At 33.1% G+C, this 20,992-nt stretch overlaps 3 protein-coding genes across 3 annotated transcripts; 1 reads left to right on the top strand and 2 right to left on the bottom strand.

The window, feature by feature from the left end:
• Positions 1 to 659: 659 nt before the first annotated feature.
• On the bottom strand, positions 660 to 2,786 carry LOC139098130 (tyrosine aminotransferase-like). Its single transcript, XM_070650253.1, has 4 exons — positions 2,181 to 2,786; positions 1,724 to 1,891; positions 1,242 to 1,459; positions 660 to 986 (listed from the first exon to the last, which is right to left on the bottom strand). Exons 1-4 carry the CDS (start codon positions 2,704 to 2,706, stop codon positions 693 to 695), a joined length of 1,206 nt encoding a protein of 401 aa, XP_070506354.1. The 5' UTR covers positions 2,707 to 2,786; the 3' UTR covers positions 660 to 692.
• A 4,738-nt stretch (positions 2,787 to 7,524) lies between these two features.
• On the bottom strand, positions 7,525 to 14,290 carry ttv (exostosin glycosyltransferase 1 ttv). The gene is made up of 2 exons (XM_070650414.1): positions 11,680 to 14,290; positions 7,525 to 11,490 (listed from the first exon to the last, which is right to left on the bottom strand). Exons 1-2 carry the CDS (start codon positions 13,879 to 13,881, stop codon positions 11,311 to 11,313), a joined length of 2,382 nt encoding a protein of 793 aa, XP_070506515.1. The 5' UTR covers positions 13,882 to 14,290; the 3' UTR covers positions 7,525 to 11,310.
• A 311-nt stretch (positions 14,291 to 14,601) lies between these two features.
• On the top strand, positions 14,602 to 20,899 carry Nup205 (nuclear pore complex protein Nup205). Its single transcript, XM_070650217.1, has 5 exons — positions 14,602 to 14,744; positions 14,808 to 14,959; positions 15,017 to 15,596; positions 15,656 to 16,577; positions 16,639 to 20,899. The coding sequence occupies exons 1-5, from the start codon at positions 14,735 to 14,737 to the stop codon at positions 20,819 to 20,821; spliced, it is 5,847 nt and encodes a 1,948-aa protein (XP_070506318.1). The 5' UTR covers positions 14,602 to 14,734; the 3' UTR covers positions 20,822 to 20,899.
• Positions 20,900 to 20,992: the final 93 nt, after the last annotated feature.

Below are 20,992 nucleotides of genomic sequence, written 5' to 3'. Positions count from 1 at the left end.
GTTAACCTCAAAAAATGTGAAATTTTCGAATATTGACGGACATAACTAAACTATAACCTCAAAATACATCCATAAATGCACATAATCCACATCTTTCTTCCCAAAACACATTTTCTTTGTCTGTAAAATTAAATCAATTCATCTGAGCATCCCATCCGCTATAAAATGTTTCTCGGGTTACGATCACGAGGCTCTCTGTCGAGAAATTTTTTTTTTTTATTTAATCTTCTGTGGAGGTCACAAGATTAAGCCTTGTTTTGTTCAAGTTTTGTTTCATTTTGCACGTTAAGAATATCAAATAAAGATCATCATATTACTTTTTCGAGAAACAGCTGACTTTACGTAACGAGCGCGCCTTCAATTTTTGACGAAAAATACCACAAGTGTAAATATTTGACTGATAACTGAGTTATTTGGGCTTGAACATCAAACGTACGGAAAAAATGCTGCGCACTTTTGATTTTTTATCTTTGATTCTAAGTAAACTGCTAAGAATAACAAAAACAATGTGTAAAGCAGCGGTTGGCAACCTTAAAATTGTCATGGCACACCTTGGTGATAAGCCTCGACTGAAATCGCATGCAGAATATGGTTCGTGACAGTTCCACTAGTGTGCCGTGACTCACAGGTTGCCCATCACTGCTCTAAATAATCGAAACTGCACTTTCTCTCAAATCCATAAACTTTTACCTTTATTCTTCATAATGACATTCACAAAACTTTCTAATTCGGTCACTTGCCTCGACAAGCATTTCCTCCGTCGCTGTCAATACGATTCTAATAAATCCTTGATAATTGAAGCATTCAGATGGAAGGACAAAAACGCTTTGTTCGTCTGCTAGCATCTGCATGAATTGCAAGCTTGTATCTATTTTGGGAAATTTGTCTAAATCTATCCCGATGAGCATGTAGAACGATCCCTTCGGCATTGATGACTTTAAACCTTTTACAGTTTTGAGCTTGTTGAAAACGATTTGTGCATTTTTCTGGAATGGGAGTTTATTCAATGAATGTAAGGTCGATGTATTAATACAGGGGTGGACAACCTTTTGTTGTGTCACGGCACACTTTAGTGGTGAGCCACGACCGAAACCGCACACGACACGACATGCGGTTCAATGGCATTTCCAAAAAAACTGGAAAGCGCACTAGTGTGCCGTGATGCACAGGTTGCTCACCACTGTATTAATCAAGTGTCTCTAGTAGAGATTCTCTACACTAGTGAATTGGAGTTTACATACATAGATTTTCTGGTTATTCTCATCAAAAAACGATTGCGGTGTGTCTCTAAGTATACTTGGCAACGCATACTGCAAGCTACTATTAGGAAAGAAGTTTCGACCAGCAGCATTACGGAATCCCGTTCGTAAATTTTCAAGCTTATTTCCTCGATCATTGACAACAAGCCAATCACATCTTGCGCCTGGTATCAGGAATCTCTTTGTCAATCCGGAACAAACTAGAATTTCGTAATTAAAAAAGTGTGACTTCATCTTAATGTGGGGTCAATGATAAGGTTTTTGAGAGTGTTTAAATCTATTTATGGCATGTTTGCTGTGCTGTATATTTTCAAAATCAAGATTATATTAAACTGAGTTTTGGAGTTAGTTACTATACCAAAAATGAATGGGTTATTTAGCCTGCAACAGAGCTTGAAATCGACTCAAGTTGACATTTCAATTAAAAATCCAAGTCAACTTCAATCTCTGACCTGCATACATACCTAAAACAGGAACATTTTCTGACAACTCAGCGAATGAATGGTACTCAACATTAGGCATCGTAAAAAATTCATAAATTTCATCAGAAATTATAACGAGTTTGTTTTTTTCAGCTAAAGCAATGATTTCAAGCATATGCTCCTTTCTGTGTACATTTCCACATGGATTTCCTGAGAAAGAAAGTGTGATGAATAAACTGTCATGTTATAAGACTTAATTAATAAAAGATGGGGTAGATATATCAACAAGAGTGCTGTTCGGGATGTTGTTGTACTTCTTAATTCCTATTTTGTTGACATGGATTATTTAGAGTGCAGAATAAACAATGTAGTGTAAGTTTGAACTACTTATTGCTTATACAGCTTGTCTTGATTAAGGAATTGTCGATAATATCCTGGATAATGTCATCAGATGTCCTAATGTTGCTGCATATGAAAAATCATAAGTCATTTAATTTACCTGGAGAATTGACAAGAATTGCTCGTGTCTTATCATCAATCAAACTCTGTAAATGATCCAAGTTAATCTCCCAATCCTTTTCAGGCAGTAAATTGTAACCCTTTGTTTCAATTCCAACTCCATTCATCCATGTCGTATAATTCCAACTGATTTCAGGAGTCAAAATATTTTCACCAGGATTAGCAAGTGCTCGACATGCAGTCTCAATAGCCATCGAACATCCGGTTGTTAGAAAAACATCATCAGCTGTAACATTTCCCATATGCTTACAATATTCAGCAACAGCTTCTCTAGCTTCTTTAAGTCCGGTACTTTCCAAATATGAAAATTTGTCATGTAAAACAGCATAAGACATTGCCTTTGCACAGTTTGGATGTGGCAGGAAATTTCCATAAATTGTTGGATCTCCCAATTGTAAATAAATGTTTGAAATCTCTGGATTTCCTTTCGGTTGATTCGTTTCCCATAAGATTCTGATTGGATTTAAAGTTCTTTTCAGGAACTCGGTTGGCTGAACTTTCCACATTTTCAAAAACTTGACAAATTTTTAATAAATTTTGAAATTATTTGAGTACACAGTCGAGATTACGTCTTTAAATGTTGACAATTGAGAGTAGAATCAACAAAAAAAAGAAACATTAATTATGAGTAATGAACTCATCAAGTGATAACAAATATTTTGGAAGGTAAGAAATTGTTCGCCTGAATCTAGGCAGCAATTGTGAGGCGTTTACAGTACGACCTAAAAGACTCTCTTAATTCGCTAAAAATTTTTATTTTCAGCACATTGCAGATGTGATTTGTTGATTCTAAAAATTATATTTGGCCACGGATGAGAACGCACTGGATGACGTTGACTGAATTTAATTATACAGAGCTCAAAAATAGATTTTATGATGTGCCTTGTGGCATGTCTGACGTCATTAAAAGAGAAGTTTCAAGGCCTGATTTAATTTATCTAATTTCTTATGAATGATGCTGTATTCATTATGTTTTGTTTAAAGGGCATCATGTGTGACGCGACACACTAGTGTGACACCAAAAGTTTTCGGAAATGCCATGAGTCGTATTCCGTGTGCGGTTTCAGTCGAGACTAGCCAACAAGGTGTGCTGCGGACAATTAAAGGTTACCCATCTCTGATATAAGCCCGAACGACACAGTTGAAGAAGTCTTCTTCACAGAGCTTTGATATATGCGCTAAATCTCTTGTGTGTCGGTCGTGTCGCTGGGGAGCCTCAAAAGACAAAAAGACCGATTTAAGTATCGTAGTGATATTTTTGTACCATAAAAGCATGTTTTTGTCAGTTAGGAGAGGACATCCCATTTTACAGCATCATATGAATCTAAAAACTTAAGCCATGAATATCCTTAAAGATACAAATAAGCTCATCAATAATATTATTGCAAAAATAAAAATAAAAAGATTCCTTTTCCCAGAAAAGATTAATGTTCAAAGCATCGGTTATCGGAATTAAATTGCATTTCTTTTCTTTTCTTTTTCTATCAATAATTTTGGTTAGTGGCTTTGTGCTCAATGAAGTAGAATAAAATCGGAATTTTCATTGCTTTAAAAAAAAGGTTGGAAATTTCCAGAATTAAGAACTTTAAAAAATCTTTTAAACTTCTTTATGTCAAGTTTGTGAGAATTGGGTTTGAATAATGCAATTGAATAAGAGACTTAATATCCCGGAAGGCACACAGATAGGTAGAAATGGACAAAAATCCGACTCCGGGGCAGTTTGACTGTAGTCTCAGGCTAGAATCGATGGAATTTGGCATTAGTACAGAGTCAAATCAGTCTGAGGTCGGATTTTCGATCATTTCTATTTCATATGTGTTCCGGGTTTAAAAAACAACATGTATGCATCAAAAATGACACAAGCGGTTTCGTCACAACCACGACAAGACTACTTTCAAACAAATCCAACCTTAAACCTTTTAAAAATGCAAGAATCTTGTAGAATTCCAACTTTATCAAAAATTCACAGCAAAAGAAGAACATTTGTTTTACACAAAAAATTAATAAAACTCAAATAGCTTCCAATTTCTGTGATAAATGTGATGCACATCTTTTGTTTCTACACATATTGATCAATGATTTACTCAAAATACTGTGTGCTGATATGAAAATAAATCGAAGGTCATTTTCTTCTTTATATCAAACACACAATTTTTTTGTGCGAAATTGCCTTTTGGTGTGAAAGATGATCAATAAAAATTATTTTGTTCTGAATAGACTTAAATAAACTTTCTTTTTTTTGCATTTTTTACACTCGCTTAGTTTAGCCAATTTTTATAGAGTGGATGAAGCAATGAAATTTGATTGTCCGAGAAGTATCAATTTTGATTTTGAATGTGATTGTTGGAAATGATTATTCTAAGAAGGACTCAGGGAAGAACTAGAAGACCGAGACTAAATTTAATATGAACTTTTCAGATTTAATGTCGAATTGAGAATTTTACACTGAATATTCGACAAGATGCAATTCAAATTACGGCCTATATTGCAAGTTAGTCCGATGGGCACATGTTGAAATGTTGTCTCCACGGTGACTTGGCGGCAGTTTACTTAGAAAAATAAAAAGAAGTCAATTTGTAAATTTGGTTGCTTCAATCCAGAGACACTTGATTCTATGTCACCATAGAACGGCGACGAGGTGGTAGTATACTTAGAACCAAATGACAGCCAATTGGAAAATTTAATTGTCGTTTTACAGTTGCTGCCACATGATTCTATGTAATACTGACACTTCGTCTATATGACGGCAACACTTCAACATGTCGCGATCGGGCTGTTGACAATTTAAATGAAATTAGTCACAACAATCTCAATTGATATGGTTTCAATTGATCTTATAATCCATTTAACCACAATTCCATCCAACAAAATTCGTCAATTTCGATCCCAATCGTTCAATTTTCTCATCTAATAAGTAAAAATCAGCACAAATTTTATTCCACCGTAAAAATAAATTTACATTCAATAGATATCGCGTTGATAAAATGCGCCGTTGATAACCATCCAATATCAATTTCTATGTTCATATAATATTTTTGAGATATTATGTGTGTTGAAATATATTCCATCCAAACGACTAGATGAAATTCCCAGTAGAAGAACATAAATTTTATTTTAATGATTCATCTCATGTGCTTTAAAAATTCTTTTTTTGAATGTTTTCATATCAAAGTGAGCAAAGAGAAGAAAAGAAGCCAAAATCTTTAAAAAAAATCAATAGCAAAGTCTAAGTCAACATCCAAGCATTATCACTTTTCATAGTAAAGGAATGATGTAAAAAAATAGAGATTCTATGATATTTTTTTGTCATGCGATGAATGAATGAAAATGTAAAGTACAAGTAATATGCAATAACGCAAAAGATTATGAATGAATATTGAACTTTAGCATGAATCATAAGAAAGTAGCATAAGTTGACTCAAAAGATTTCATCGTCAAAATAAAAATCATATTCTATGCCTTATCAACATTTTCAAATGTCCTATAAATGCAGCATGCAATTTCTAAATATTCATCATTTTCAACTAGTTTTGTGAACAGTTAAGAACTTCCAAAAAAATTGAAAGAATCCGTAAAGTATTTTAATTAACTTGCCACTTAAGTAGGCACCAATAGGCAATAGTTGTGCAAGTTTGCCTTTTGTCGTCTAACTTAACAGCAAGTTAATCAATCATCATGTTGTGCTGTATATGTAATGGAAGTGAGAGTACTGAAGATCGTTCTGTGATAATATGGATATCTATGGTTCAAGTGATATTCAGAACTCGAAGTCGGCTCGAATTTTAGGTAGACTTGAGTCGACTATTCTATAAAAAATCATAGTCGATAAGTGTGAATAGTTAAGAACTTCCAAAAAAAAGTGCAAATAATTTTACTTAATTTGCCACTTAAGTAGGCACCAATAGGCAATAGTATTGAAAATTTGCCTTTTGTCGTCTAACTTAAAAGCAAGTTATTAAATCATCTGGTTGTGCTGCATACGGAAAAGAAAGTGAAAGTGCTAAGGATCACTTTGTGATACTATGGAGACTTGTAGTAAAGTTTAACTGTGAATAAGTATCAAAAACTATTAAGTGATATTCAGAGACAGAGCTCGAAGTCTACTTGAGTCAACTCGATTCCATACAAAGCTCGAGGTCTGTTCAGAGCTCAATGTCGGCTTGGATTTTGCATGGCAAAGTCGAATCAACATTGAGCTTTCTGAGATTAAGATTGGATTCGTTCATTTATGATTCCTAACATATTAAAGTGATCTGACTTCAAGCCGCTCAATGTTAAACCTCAAACACTAATGAAATGATACCACAAGATGTAACATACCAGATTACTGACGGACATCATTCATGACTCTCTACATCATAAAAAAGAGAATAATAATTTAATACTCACAGTTGTTGGTCTATTGTTAAATGATATTTATGTCAAGTTCCAAATTCCACACAGCTAAGATCATTCATGATTTTTTTTAGCATTCACACATTGCTGTATATTAAAAGAACTGACTGTATGATCTTTGTAGCAAAATTAAAATTTTCACTCTAATAATATTCAGGAAATAGGAGAATTATGCAAATAAGTTGCTTACTATAGCATTGTGTGGATGATAATTGATGATACTTGAGAATTATCCTTAATATCCATAAATTGTTAAAGCGGAAATGTAATTTTCAACTCGACAAATTGAATGGCTTTAATTTTGTTGGCTGATTTAATTCTATTGTTGGGAATGTGTGTCATTATGGCATTATGAATTGAGGGGTGGGATAGGAACGGGGTATTGTTGAAGATTGGAGAAACAAGGTATTCATGGGCTTACTTAGTTTGCGTCGAACGGGACGAGGTATGGGAACTCGAAGCTCCAATTTTGTAAAAAACTCTACATTTTGCTAGGGTATTTCCTCTTCCAAGAATTCAAATATGCAAAGTCTTTTTCTGACTACGCTTCTGATAACATGTCATACTTACTTACCTACTTCGATGGCCGTACGTATTTACTATGATCCATGACCTCCCTCAGATGTCGTTTAAAGCTGGTTCTATCGCCGGCTTCCGCCTGCCAATTGCCAATACCAAATGCAATGTTGTCTCTATCGACAGCTTCCTTTCAGGATTTCTTCGGTCTACCACAAGCTCTCTAACCATCCACAAATTCTGATTTAAAGTCTGATAATCTGTCAATAAATCTATATCCTGGAACTTCAATTTGAAACGTCAATTATTAAAATTTTATCATAAATATCATAGCTGTTCAGCCTTGAACATTCAAAATAAAATAAATGCACTACGTTTTATAACAAATGTCAACATTTATTTGATTCCTTTTTCAATTATTTTCCATTATTTCAATCATTTTTTTGTTTTTTTAATTTCACAATATTCATTAAAACTATTTATCCTCAATTTTTTTTCTGTTCCTCTTTATCATTACCAGTATTAATATTATTATTATTTTACCGTTATAAAAATATGTTTGATTAAAAAAATTGAAAATATATAAAATCAAGTTATGTTTTTATATTTTATTTATTATTGTAGTCTTTCTCATGTAATTCAAATCGTACATACTCGATTGCTATTGCGGAGGAAATTAAGAAATTTCATTTTTTTGAGGCGATAGAATTGCTAATATGTGAAATTTAGATATGGATTTAATTTCTTTTGATTTTCTCTTAAATTTATTCAAATTAATTAATTTTTTTTTATCAATTAAAAAATCATAATCTAATTTGGCAATGATCCTTTTTCATCTACATTAATAGTAATTATAAAAAAACTAAACAAATTACCTACAACATATAAAAAAAATCTTTTTTTGGTTCATCCAGAGCTTGAAGTCAACTCGACTTGACTCAACTGTAATCAACTTCAAGTCGACTTGACTCGACTCAAATGTAATCGACTTCAAGTCGACTTGACTCAACTCAAATGTAATCAACTTCAAGTTGACTTGACTCGACTCAAATGTAATCAACTTCAAGTCGACTTGACTCGACTCAAATGTAATCAACTTCAAGTCGACTTGACTTGACTCAAATGTAATCAAATTCAAATCGACTTGACTCAAATGTAATCAACTTCAAGTTGACTCGACTCGACTCAAATGTAATCAACTTCAAGTCGACTTGACTTGACTCAAAAGTATTCAACTTCAAGTCGACTTGACTTGACTCAAATGTAATCAAATTCAAATCGACTTGACTCAAATGTAATCAAATTCAAGTCGACTTGACTCGACTCAAATGTAATCAACTTCAAGTCGACTCGACTCAAATGTAATCAACTTCAAGTCGACTCGACTCAAATGTAATCAACTTCAAGTCGACTCGACTTCGAGCTCTGGATTCATCTAATTAATCTTTTTTCCAACAATTAAATTTCTTTTTTACTTCCAATTTTGGTATCAGTTGGTCCATTTTAATATACATATTTAATGTAATGCATGCATATACAAAAAAACATAATTCAGATATTGCACTCAGCAAAAAATGCACATATATTATCTATTCCTTTATGAGAGATGCTCGTCATATTAGTATTTAAATTTTCTCATCACGCTTTAGCTATAAATTGTTTTTTTAGCATACTTTCTATTCTCTTTGTGTATGTGGATCTCTTCTACATGATTTTTATCAGCAAAAATGTCTAATTATCTTTTGGATCTTCTTTTTGTTACTCTTTTGCGTTATTGTTTTGCAATTTTTTAACAATGTTTGATATAAAATGAGGACTTTTGTTGAGTGAATTTGCATAAATTTTTAGTGGTTGTGAGTTAAGTCCAAAGAATTCCTGGATTGTATGTATAGAAAAGGATGATAAATCCTTGCGATATTCTGAACTAGCAGAAGTTCTCGAAGGATAAAGCCGGCTTTAGACGTTCTCTCTGCGCGGAAGTTAGCAAACTTGCATTCCAGCCAAGGAAGTAAGTATGAGTTAAGTTACTAGACCTTGGACGAAATTTTATGATTTTTATATTAAATCTTGCATTGAAACGCAATCTTAGCAGTAAACACGCTAATTGACAATCAGTAAACATGCTAAAAAAATGATTTTTCTAGAAATTTTCTTTAAAATTTACAGCAGTGATTTGCATATATGGATTTTAATACCGGTATTGAAAGCACTATTTGCAACCTTTTATTTTCGCGGTACACCTTAGTGAAAGAATGCCAGCTCATCCTGGGAACAGGGAATTTGTATAAACTAAGTGACATTGCCAGTAACAGAGTCACATCGGAAGCATTTTGTTGTAACCTAAGTTCCATATAGGAGCATGGTTACAGTAAGTAAATAAGAACCTTTGTGGTAAGCCTTAATCGAAACTACACATGACATACGGTTCATTATATTTCCAAATAATTTTGGCAATACATCATTTTTAGTGTGCCACGTCACACATGTTGCCCACCACAGATTCACAACAATCCTCATTTTTATCAATAAATGCGCTTTATAAGCTTCAAACATGAGAGAAAATTGTCCATACTTAATTAATGTTGTTATCTCACATATTTATATTAAAAGAAAATTTATATTCATACAACACATCATAAAGGAAAATGCTGATTAAGAAAAAGCAATTATCTATGCAATAGATAATTAATAACTAAAACTTAATTCTTTAGATTCAACCTAGGTAAACTTATGATCTCATACAATGAGTCTCATAAATAATAGCTTAAAAAATAATTGAAACGAGTTTGATGGATAGTAAAAAAGATAGGGAAGCCTATTTATATCTCCAATGAATCACAATGCAATTTTTTTTTAATATTTTAATTTTATTACTGGGTGATGCGATATGAATTGTAAGACAAACGTGAGTATTACGAAGCTTAACTACTTTGTCTCATTTTTTTTGATTGTATGTCTTAAGTGTTTCGTTTCTCTAATCTGTCCTAATTTTTTTTGGGGGGAGCATTAAAAATATACAAAAAAAAATGCTTGCTTGTGATGCAAAATTCATAAGTAACTTAATTAAATTTTTTTCTAACTTATAGAATGTAAAATGTACAAAAAAATGCAAAATGAGTGATGGCTTTTTTATCGTTTGATAAAAAAATAATTTCTTCTTCTCCTTAATTTCATGAACTAATGTTACATCTACGATCCTTGATATTATATTTTTACGAGATTTCCTTCTCAGAAGTCTTGAATGACATGGAGGGTATAATATGGTCTTTGAAATATTAATTAATGTCATCAAAGGAATTTCTTTCAGCTTTAATTGGGTAAGGATGCAAAAATTTAGAAAAATAACGGTCAAAATAATTTTGAAAACGCAGCTTTAATTGGGTAAGGATGCAAAAAAAATTTAAAAAATAACGGTCAAAATAATTTAAAAAAATGTGCATATTTGAATACAAACAAGCAGATTGGCATTGACCGTTAAATTAAATAGCACACCCCTAAGCATGCACAAGAACAAATCGATTTCACAACAACGAAATCAGGGTAATTTGCAATAGATTGTTCATCATTTTATCGACACCTTGGCTGATAAATGATTGACAATTCACAATGTACTGTAATTTTTATTTGAAATTTTATGATAACATCGTAAAGACGTCTGGCAATCATCTTGCGAAGAAGAAAATATCGTAAAAAAATATATATATTTAATATTTCAAGGACTTCTTCTTATTAGTCATCAGAATTCTTTCATTCCTTTTCACAAATAAACTTATGATTCATGTATCATTCTCGTAATCTTAGAGTATTTTTTGGTAAACAATGTATGTATACTATTTATGATTTTTTTTTTTTTTGGTTGATTATTACAGTATAATGATACTATCATTCACACGGAAAAAATCACATTCATGCGTACACGTTATTAAACTTTTTTTTTTATTTATTTATTTTTTCTCTAGGAGAACGATGAATATTTTTGTTTTAAGTGATAACACTCTTGTCTATAATCGAATATGAAAGCGCGATTTGACTATATTTTTATGTTAATAATTATTATTTACTATTACTGTTATTATCAATAGATTATGTATTTATGGCTATATATGTTTTTCTTTTATCTCTATGAGACAGAAAAATTCTGTGTGTTTTTTGTGTGTAATGTGTCGGAATTAAATGTTTTAATAATTATAGAGAAAGTGCTATCTTTTACCTACTAATTCAATTTGTCTATATTTTTTACGCAAATTTGAAACTGCATCTTTATACAGCACTGGATCTAGTCGCATATTGGATTTCAGTAATGGCATGTAGCCGAACACTGCAACAAATGTATTCAGACAGCTTTGACGTTGTATAAAATGATCTGGATCATTCCAAGGCTGTAAGTAAATTAAAATAAATTTATTAGTTTAAAAATTCGCAAAAACTGAGATGTAATTTAATGAATGAGACATTTAAGCAAATAAAAAGAATAGGGGTTCAATTATGTGAATGAATTTCATGCACAACATGTCATCACATCCAGAATCCCCAAAATAATCACAATGAAACCACATTCAAATACTTACACTTCTCACACTATCTCGATCTTTATATGCTTTCCTCTGCGTTACTTTAATTGGTGGCTTACGAGTAACATGCGAAACCATCATATTCATGAGTATATCTTCACAATTGGATGATTGCTGAACAGTCTTCAAAAGTAGATGCGACAAAAAGTTTGTATATAAATAATTATAATAACGATGATAAAAAGCAGCTCCAGTTAAGACGATAGAGTAATAATTTGTCCATTTTGATGTGTAGCCCCATGAGTTCTTTGAATCATCATAAAAATGTGCTCGAGCTGGAAAGCCAACAATACGCTCGGGAAATGATTTCCATACGTTATAAGCGAAATCAATTTCTTCGGTATTTAGTATAGCATCCTCATCAAGTGATAAAATTGCATCTGTCTCAATTAATGGATGAGGTTGAAATCTCTGTGATATGCTTGGACGGGACTCATCTGTTGCACCAATTGATGAATGTGTTTGCATTTGCTGTTGCGGTGAATTAAGTGATGTTACTATATGCAATGGTATATGTCCAGTCGATGGAAATCTCTTTCGTGATGGCACTTTTTGATCTGCTGCCCATAAAATTAATATTCTATTTACAAATTGACTTTTTGTTATACTTTTGACTAGTTTATAAAGTGCCGATGATGGATTAATTGCTTGTCCAACTTGAACAAATACGACAGCTGTATAATTTGAGCGTGGTTCATAGCCCAAAACATCCAAATAAAATGGAAAATCTCTTAAATTATCTGAGAATGTTGGTAACGTTAATAATGAACCCGGTGATGTATTCCAAATCAATCCTTTCCTCACAGGATAATCAGGAAGGCGTTCGCGTATTATTTCTAATGTTGTGAATACAATTTTCTCAATTGAACTAAAATATCGTTCCCATAAAATTTGTGTTTGCTGGCGCATCGCCATTATCTTTGATGGACTAATTGAACGTACAATATCAACGACTTGCAACAGCAATCTTTCATCACCCCATATCGCTGCTTGCTTCCAATCGATATGTGGAGAGAATGGCAATACCCATGAATTTGATAAGAGAACGGGTATGCAGCCAGCTTGAAGTGCTTCAAGAAATCTAAATGATCCTAAACGTCGCCCTCTGGGCACTAAACAGAATGTAGAGTTCTGTAAAATAGTCTCATAATCATATCGGTCGTATTCTCTATTATCTTCATCACATCGACCATCTTGTAGCTCCCGCCAACTTTTTCCATGTCTACATGTTGTTACCATAACGATATCTTTGCCATTGTGCAAGTGGAACAAAGAATTTCTCGTCTCTGAACCAATTCCGTGCACATAGCGTTTTCCTTTGAACGCGAGTAAATACTTCTTATTTACAGGAAAGTTATTTGCAGTTATCATTCCTGTGTGTCCACTTCTAAGTGGAAAATGCTTATGAAAGAGCGGTATGCTAACATCAAATCCATGTCGCATAGTTTGAGTACTCATACTGGCTTTTGCTAAAATTGCTTGCCCTGGGTCAAAACCGAGTCCCAGTTCGAGATATGATGGCCATGTTCCTGAATAGAGATTAAATATAATATGATTTTTTCCATTATTCCAATATGGTAATCTTTGCAATCGCTGTGGCACATTTCTCACTAAGTCTTCACTCAATGAATCACGATCGAGTGTATCTATGGCTAAAACAAATAAGCAAGCTTTCTCAGGATCTGACGTATAATAGCGTGACTCTATGATAGTTGTTAGAATTTTCTGATAATTAGCACTCACTTGCGGCGTCGTACCTAAAGAATTCACTGGCTCCGATGGATAAACATACACTAAGAAGTCGTCATAGCATTTAGTAAAGTCAAAACATGTTTCCATAGTACACTCATTAAAATTAACATTTGATTTTTGATGAGAATGATAGTGATGATCTGATGCCTTTAAGCGATTATATTCAGGAGTTTCATAGAGATCATCATTATCTTTGAAGTGCTTAATCCTATTGTTATCCTTACTAGTTCCATACTTATGTAAGATAAAGTTATGATTATTTTCATTCACATTATATTTACTACTATGATAATTTATTCGATTTTGACTTAAAACATATGATGGCAAATTTTCGGGTGTATTTCCATTGAGATTAAATAATTTTTTTATCCTATATCCGCCAAAATAACAATAAGCTAGAAATGCACACGACAGTACAACGAGTATATATCGCTTTTTGGCTTGCATGATGATTCGTTGATAGAATTTTCGTGCTGAATGATGAATGATTAGTTTAAGGAAAATTTCTTTGAAAAATTCTTCCAGAATTTAGCCTTTTTCTTTGACTTGTTGTTGAAAAAATGCTTATTAGTAATTGATAAATTTCATGATGATTAATTAAGTGTGTTCGATGCACGATTTATTATCAATTCACTTTATATAAAAAATATTCACTAAATTTTTTTCATTAATTTTTTAAGGATTGAACTTTTTTTCCTTTTTTCTCACTCAAACTCTCACGTTATATCCATGAATTTATGTTTTCTCGACTCATTGCGTTGTTAATTAAGTTGTAAAATCACTTTTATATGCTCTAATTATGTTTAAACTAGCTTTTTTAAATAAAATTAATGGAAATCTTGTTTTGTTGTTTCAAATGTTGTTCCTTCTTTAAGCTAACTTCGTGTTGTACAATGATGTCCCCTCGAATTATTTGAAATTTTTGAATAATAACGACCGTTATATTTGATTTACTTTTGGAGTGAATAGCAGCCTTAATTGACATTGATTTAATCAAATTGTGATTCGTAATTAACATTGAGTTATTTTATTCTATGTAATGTTAACTAACATTAAACGTTTTCAAAACTGATCAAAACAAATATTGTTGTCAATATACCGAGGAGACATAACGTCCGCACTTTAAAATTTCAAAATAACGGATTTTTAAAGTTTGAATCTAAAAATCACAGAACCGGCGCAAAAATTATTTTCTCAGCATTAAAAAATAGTTAATTTCATTAATAAACGCAATTATTATCGCCGTATATAACTTAAATACATTATAACACTGACAAACAATAGTAATTGATTTACAAACATGGGTGAAGGTAAGAAGTTTAATGTGATATTGTGAAAATAACAAATGCACGCCGTTTATATTTCCATTTTAGCTATAATCGACGATTTATGGTCTCCATTCAAGCATTTAAGCCAGCAAATACAGTCATTTTTAGTATCAAATACACAAGATGTGAATTTAGCAAGCTTTGAAGCTGTATTACGGAAAAATAAACAACATTTCATATCATTATTGACAAATCCTGTAAGTTGTTGGAATCCAGTTGAACAATTTTTACTCATTAAATATATCTCATTTTAGCCAAAGAACGATGGAAGTAGAAAAGAAATTATGCAAGGTGTAACTCATGGAGTGAATTTACCAACATTAGGACTTACGACATTATCAAAAGATTTAGTAGATGAAACGATTGTACTTTCCGATATGTACAATTTAAATGAATTCATTGCATTGGAACTTCTTACAACAGCTCAACAACAAATGCCACAATATCCTGGCTTACCAAGAGGTTTAGTAGCAATTTTGCTCTATTATGATGGAAGAAAGACTTTAACATCAGCACTAAAGGATCTAATGCAAGCACGTTTGGGGATTTCTTGGTGCACAGACGGTGTATCATTAGATATAATTCAGTTAGTCACTGCCTATACAGACTCATTAGTTGGAGAAGGAGTATTAAAGAAATGCATTGAACTTCTCAAATCACTTGATATTAGTAAGGAACTGGATCTTTTGACTAAGAATCGAGCACTTGGACCACCTAAACATCACAGAATGGTCTTAGATTTATTCGAAGAAATTCGTCAGAATCTTGCATCTGTCATTTTCAATTATGCTGCACAATCTGGATTGCCAAAGGATGTCACACTTATGCTCATTCGTAAGTTAATCAAATATTTCTATTTAAATGCATTTTAATGGTTAATTAATGAATTTTAGAGTATCTGAAGAAGTCCAAATTGAGTGGTGCACGAGGAGAAATGAGTGATGTTACGACAACATTAACAATGGCACTTTTGTATGCACTAGATCTAAGTATAATCCACCGACGTGAAGATGGCGAAGATGTTGTTCGTAGACTGCCAATTATAAATGATGAGAGCTTTGTTGATGATATTATGCAGGAACTGCTTATTAACGATGATGCTGCCGATTCGAATGATAAATGGGAATCTAATGGATTAAGAGCATTGTCCATCCTTGCTCTAGGTTTGGCATGTGGAACTTTGAGGATGGCACCACAAAATTTATATGCAAATTCTCAGCAACTGATTGAAAAAGATGAGGAACTTGTTGATTTTGCCATTCATCTCAAAATCTTCGAATTCCTCAATTTCACATTTATGGAAAATTCTATCATTTTCCGAACGGAGTTCTTTTACCGACGACTTCACATCCTCTTTACTGATTTCATCGAAATCATGCATACAAAAGTGACAGAATTAAGAGCAAGGGCTGATGAAACAGCACGTACAGTTTTGAGCTATCAACAGCAAGGCTTAGAACCTCCATCAAATATTGACAACAACTTCGCTAATCTCCTATGCGCAATTGGAAAATTCTATGAAAATGACAAGCTGAACCTTCAATTAAGCTTAGAATATTGGGGACCAATGGAACACTCAGGAACTTATCATCGTACCTCATCACGTTCAGTTTGTTTATTCAAATTTATGCGTCTGGCTGGAGATTTATTGCCACAAACTTTGTTCATACCGTATTTAAAAATGCTTGCTGGACTGTCTGGAAACCCACAAGCAGCACGAAATGCTTTTAATCTTCTCAAGCAAGGCAATGGGACATCTGGAACTCCATCAGTGTCTTGGGATCATTTCTTTACTTCATTGGCTCGATATTATCAGTAAGTATTGACTGTTTGCAAATCCTGAAATATTGATCATTAATTGCTGCTTTTGTTGTAGATCCCTTCGTAGCGAGCAACAACCAGCTAATGACACAGTTTATCGATCAAGGGTCTTCTCAAGGGCTATTAGTCCACAAGAAATCGCTGGATTGCAAGCAGTTTTGCATGTCATCAAAACAGTAGCTACACATGATGAAGTCGCAAGAGTAGCACTTTGTGAACAACCAAATTATTCACCAATTCCAATTATACTTGGATTAATCAGCTGTTCAGTAATAATCACATTGAAAGCAAATTTAGTGTTGACATTGGCTGCATTAGGAAGATCAAGTGAAACTGCAATTCAAATTTGGAACTCATTAGAAACATCTCAAATTATATGCACAGTTCCATCCGTTAGTAACTTTGGAAATCGAGGAATCGAATCAGAATTGGAAGAAATTGAATCAAGGAATGAGACTTATCCGTTGACGAAAGCAGTTCTTGAATTATTGTACACAATATCAAGTGTTATTATACCAAAAAATCTCGGTGCTGGAACTAGAAAAACTGGATTAGATCCATACATAATTTTCATCATTGAAACTGTGTTCCTTAAATTTTACAATCGTAACTTCAAAGATCCACAAGAAAAATGGGAAGTTGCTGAAAAATGTCTTCAAATTTGTGAAATGTTTATGAAAATGTACGATCCATCACCATCTGACTTCCCAATAACTCACGGAACCAACGAAGAGAATCCACCTCCAGGTTTTCATATTACACTTCAACTACACACAAAATCTGAATTTTTACGTCTCTTGATGCATCTTATTGATGAAGCTTGCACAATGCTCGACAGTTATTCACCATTCAGTGGAAAGAAGCAACTGGAAAATACAATTATGTACGGCTTAAGCATCATTACAATGGGACTTGAAAAGCAGCATGTCTTTTTTGATGCACATTTTGCTGCAAATAGTCCAATTTTATTGACTGGATGTTCTAAATTGTTACTTGATGTTAATCCAAGAAGTGGACGAAGTGATCATATGCTGAATATCATTAAGATGGTCACTTATAATTCATGGTTACCACGACAAGCTTTAATGGCAATTAAGATTCTTCATCGAATCATTTTACAGCCAAATGTCAGTAATCAATTGCTTGGTGTGCTAACCAGCAACGAAAGAGTAAAGCTTGAGATTCGTCAAGGATTTGTTGAATGTCTAGAAAATGAGGTGGATATTGATGGAGACAGCGAACTTGGATTTATGCTGGAAGTTGAAATTAAAGAGGAAATAATAAGTTTGTTAAAAGATGCACTGCCACAATCAGCACCAAATTTGGCACATTACTTGCTCGGATTTGACATCAATAAGGATATAAGGCAGAGCAATTTGCAGCAGCCAGGAATTTTAGATTTTCCAAGTACATGCTCGAAATCCTTGATCAACATGCTTGATCAATATTTGGAATGTGTTAAAACCAACACTCCAGTTCCGGAACCAAAATTAAAATTAATGGAAAGTGCTTATGGACTTGTCTACAGCTTATGTTTCAACTATAGAACATCTGAAGTTTTTATGCGATTTTTAAGAACTTGCAGTGACTTCCTTTGCCGTCATGTTGCTCAATTGCCATTCAATAATTACAGTGAAAGTCATCATGTCTTGAATCAAATGACAGCACTGCTTAAATGTGCAGCAATTGATCTTAAAACAACAGCTGAGAAGAATCAACAAAGTCATTTTGGAAGTATGTGTAAGATTTTATTAGGAATGTCATCATGCTCAAATTTCACCGAAAGTGTTCAAGTCGAGCTTGCTCATTATCAGCAGTCATTAATTGGAATTGACACATCAAGTATGCCACAAAAAAGGAACAAAATATCGAAAATGATTTGTGAATTACTTGACTGTGTTGAGTTTGAATTGAAGCCATTAGATCGCCCGAAATGGGATCATTTCGATAATGGATTAATGAACAGTTTGTTTGCTAACTGTGAGATTGTTGGAAGTGCCAATGGAGTGAAACTTGTTGATGTGAAGAAAATTCATGCAATTTTAAAAGAGGAATTAAATTCCGTCCAATCAACAATCGCAGCAGGTCAACGACAATTTATATTGCAGGAAATTGAGTCAATTATGATGTATGCCTTGCAGTCCAATCAACAGAAGCTACTCGTTAATGCAAATGTCAAATTTATGGAATCATGGAGTCAAGTTACGGAAATAATCTTCAGCGTACAGCCACAATTCTTCTTTACGCCTGAAACAAAGAGAAATTTAATTATTGAAATTTTGGAAGTACTATTGAAGAAAGTTGTGCCTGCACAAATTGCTCAAATCATTACGGAATTGTCAAATATTGCGTCATCAACTGTATTGCTGCTGCTAATGAATTTGAGAGTTTCATGCATGAAAAAGAATGAAGGAAGTTCAAATGAGTCAAGAGACTCGACATTCTTCGGGAATCAGACATCAATGTCACTTGATTTAAGTCCAACAAAGTCCAATTCGTCACATTTAAAGTATATTTTTAAGAACATAATTGAATGGATTATTATTAGTGGAAGTTCTGGAAGTCAAAAATTGCGAATGAATCTTTATGCAGCACTGCTGAACTTTATTTACATCATAAAAGGCGATAATGATAAAGAAAAGTTGGCAATTGAGGAACAAAAGGAAGATTTTTATGTCTCAAGACTTGATCGGTCCATAATGAAGCGAAAGTTTAATGAGGAAGACTTAAACAGCAGAATAGAAATGGCAGTTGAAATTTTACAGTCATTTGGTGACAAACTTGTGGATATTTTGTGTCATGACTCAACAGCACATGATGTCGTTCGTATGCTTGCCTTTGCCAGCATTAATTTCCTTTTGGACATCGACACAATGACTCAATTTATTAATTTCATTTCATCTCGTGGATATCTTGGCCACATCATCGACAGCCTTCTTAAAACTGATCATAAGTTACAGAAGATATTAGACAACAAGCCAGACAATTTGAAGGCACTTTATGTCTATGAATCTAAAATGGCTATGCTGACAAGATTTGCATCATCTTATGTCGGTGCTGAATTATTGCTTGAACATCGTGTCATTGGCGTTTTATCACAAATGAAGGTCTTTGACTTACATCCAGACTTTCAAATTAATAACTTAATGGATATGAATGACAATTCCTTCATTCCGCCAATTAATCATCGTTATCAGCAGATTCTATTTCCAGCACTTAATTTATGTGATGTCATTTTAATGACATTAGGGCCTGAAAATCAATCAGTTGTGACACAAATTACACACTTCCTGCTGTCACATTCGGATATTGTTGAGATTGTTTTACGTGCTGGAACGCCGTCAATGAATTTGGGACTATTGAAGGAATTGTCAGGCTTAACAAGTCTCATTGCTAGAGCATCAAATCAGAGCATTAGTGATTTAATGGATCCGAGTGGAAATAATGACATTGGTGCGCATTTATATCGTCTACAGAAGCTGATGATGAGTTTATTCCCAAGATTCACATTGACTAACAATAATTTAAAGGAAATCCAGAAAACTGTTGGAATGCCAATGGAAACAGAAGAACTTGAGAAGCAAAATGCTGAAAAGAATCTTGTGTTCCTTCAAATTGCCGCAAATATCGCATTATACGCACGAAACTGCATCGCCAATCATTCAGTCGATCATCGAACCACAAAAGTTCTATTTTCAATTAACAGCGAAATTTTGTCAACACAGGAAACGACTGCATCGACACCTGACTTAAGTGTTGCTGTGACACAACTTAAATGTTGCGTGGAATATTATAATCGTGAAAAGCTTACTTATGATACATTCTTACGTCAAAAAAATAATTTGCCGACAATAAGTTTGGATGTTAATATTACACAACAACATCAGCACTTGACGGAGAAAATTACAGCAAAGAATGAGGAATTGAAGCTTTGTATCTTTATACTGGAAAATTGCTTATATTTATTGTGGTCTCACTTGGATTATTACATGCTACGTGCTATAACGCCTGCACTTCAATTAAATGGATTTTCGAGCATTGGAAGTGATTTGACTGCTGAAGTGCGAACAATGAAAGTCACGAATGAAGAGATTGCTAAATTAAAGCAAAATCTTGTGTCTGTGTTTAGTGAGACGTTTTCTAAACAGCTGTTGGCAACACAGGAATCATCCTCAAACTTTGTTGATGTTTTGCTGAGAAGAATTAAACGTTTAATTCAATTTGTTCCAGTTGATTAAGTTTATTAAATTTTAATTTCTTCTTTTATAAAATTCTTTCATTATTTTCTTAATAAATAAACATGTCAAAATAATTAATTAGAGTTGATTCAATTGAAAATCTTAATTTCAGGTATCAAAATAATTCAAAATAGAATAACGGTCAGAAAAAATTCAAATTCAAATTTAAAC

The sequence above is a fragment of the Chironomus tepperi genome, unplaced genomic scaffold, assembly GCF_022539635.2.
Source record: "Chironomus tepperi strain 1889 unplaced genomic scaffold, CSIRO-AGI_Ctep_v1 contig_445, whole genome shotgun sequence".
In the NCBI taxonomy this organism is placed as follows: domain Eukaryota; kingdom Metazoa; phylum Arthropoda; class Insecta; order Diptera; family Chironomidae; genus Chironomus; species Chironomus tepperi.
Note: the sequence above shows the minus strand (reverse complement) of the source record. Positions and strands in the feature narration are given on the sequence as shown.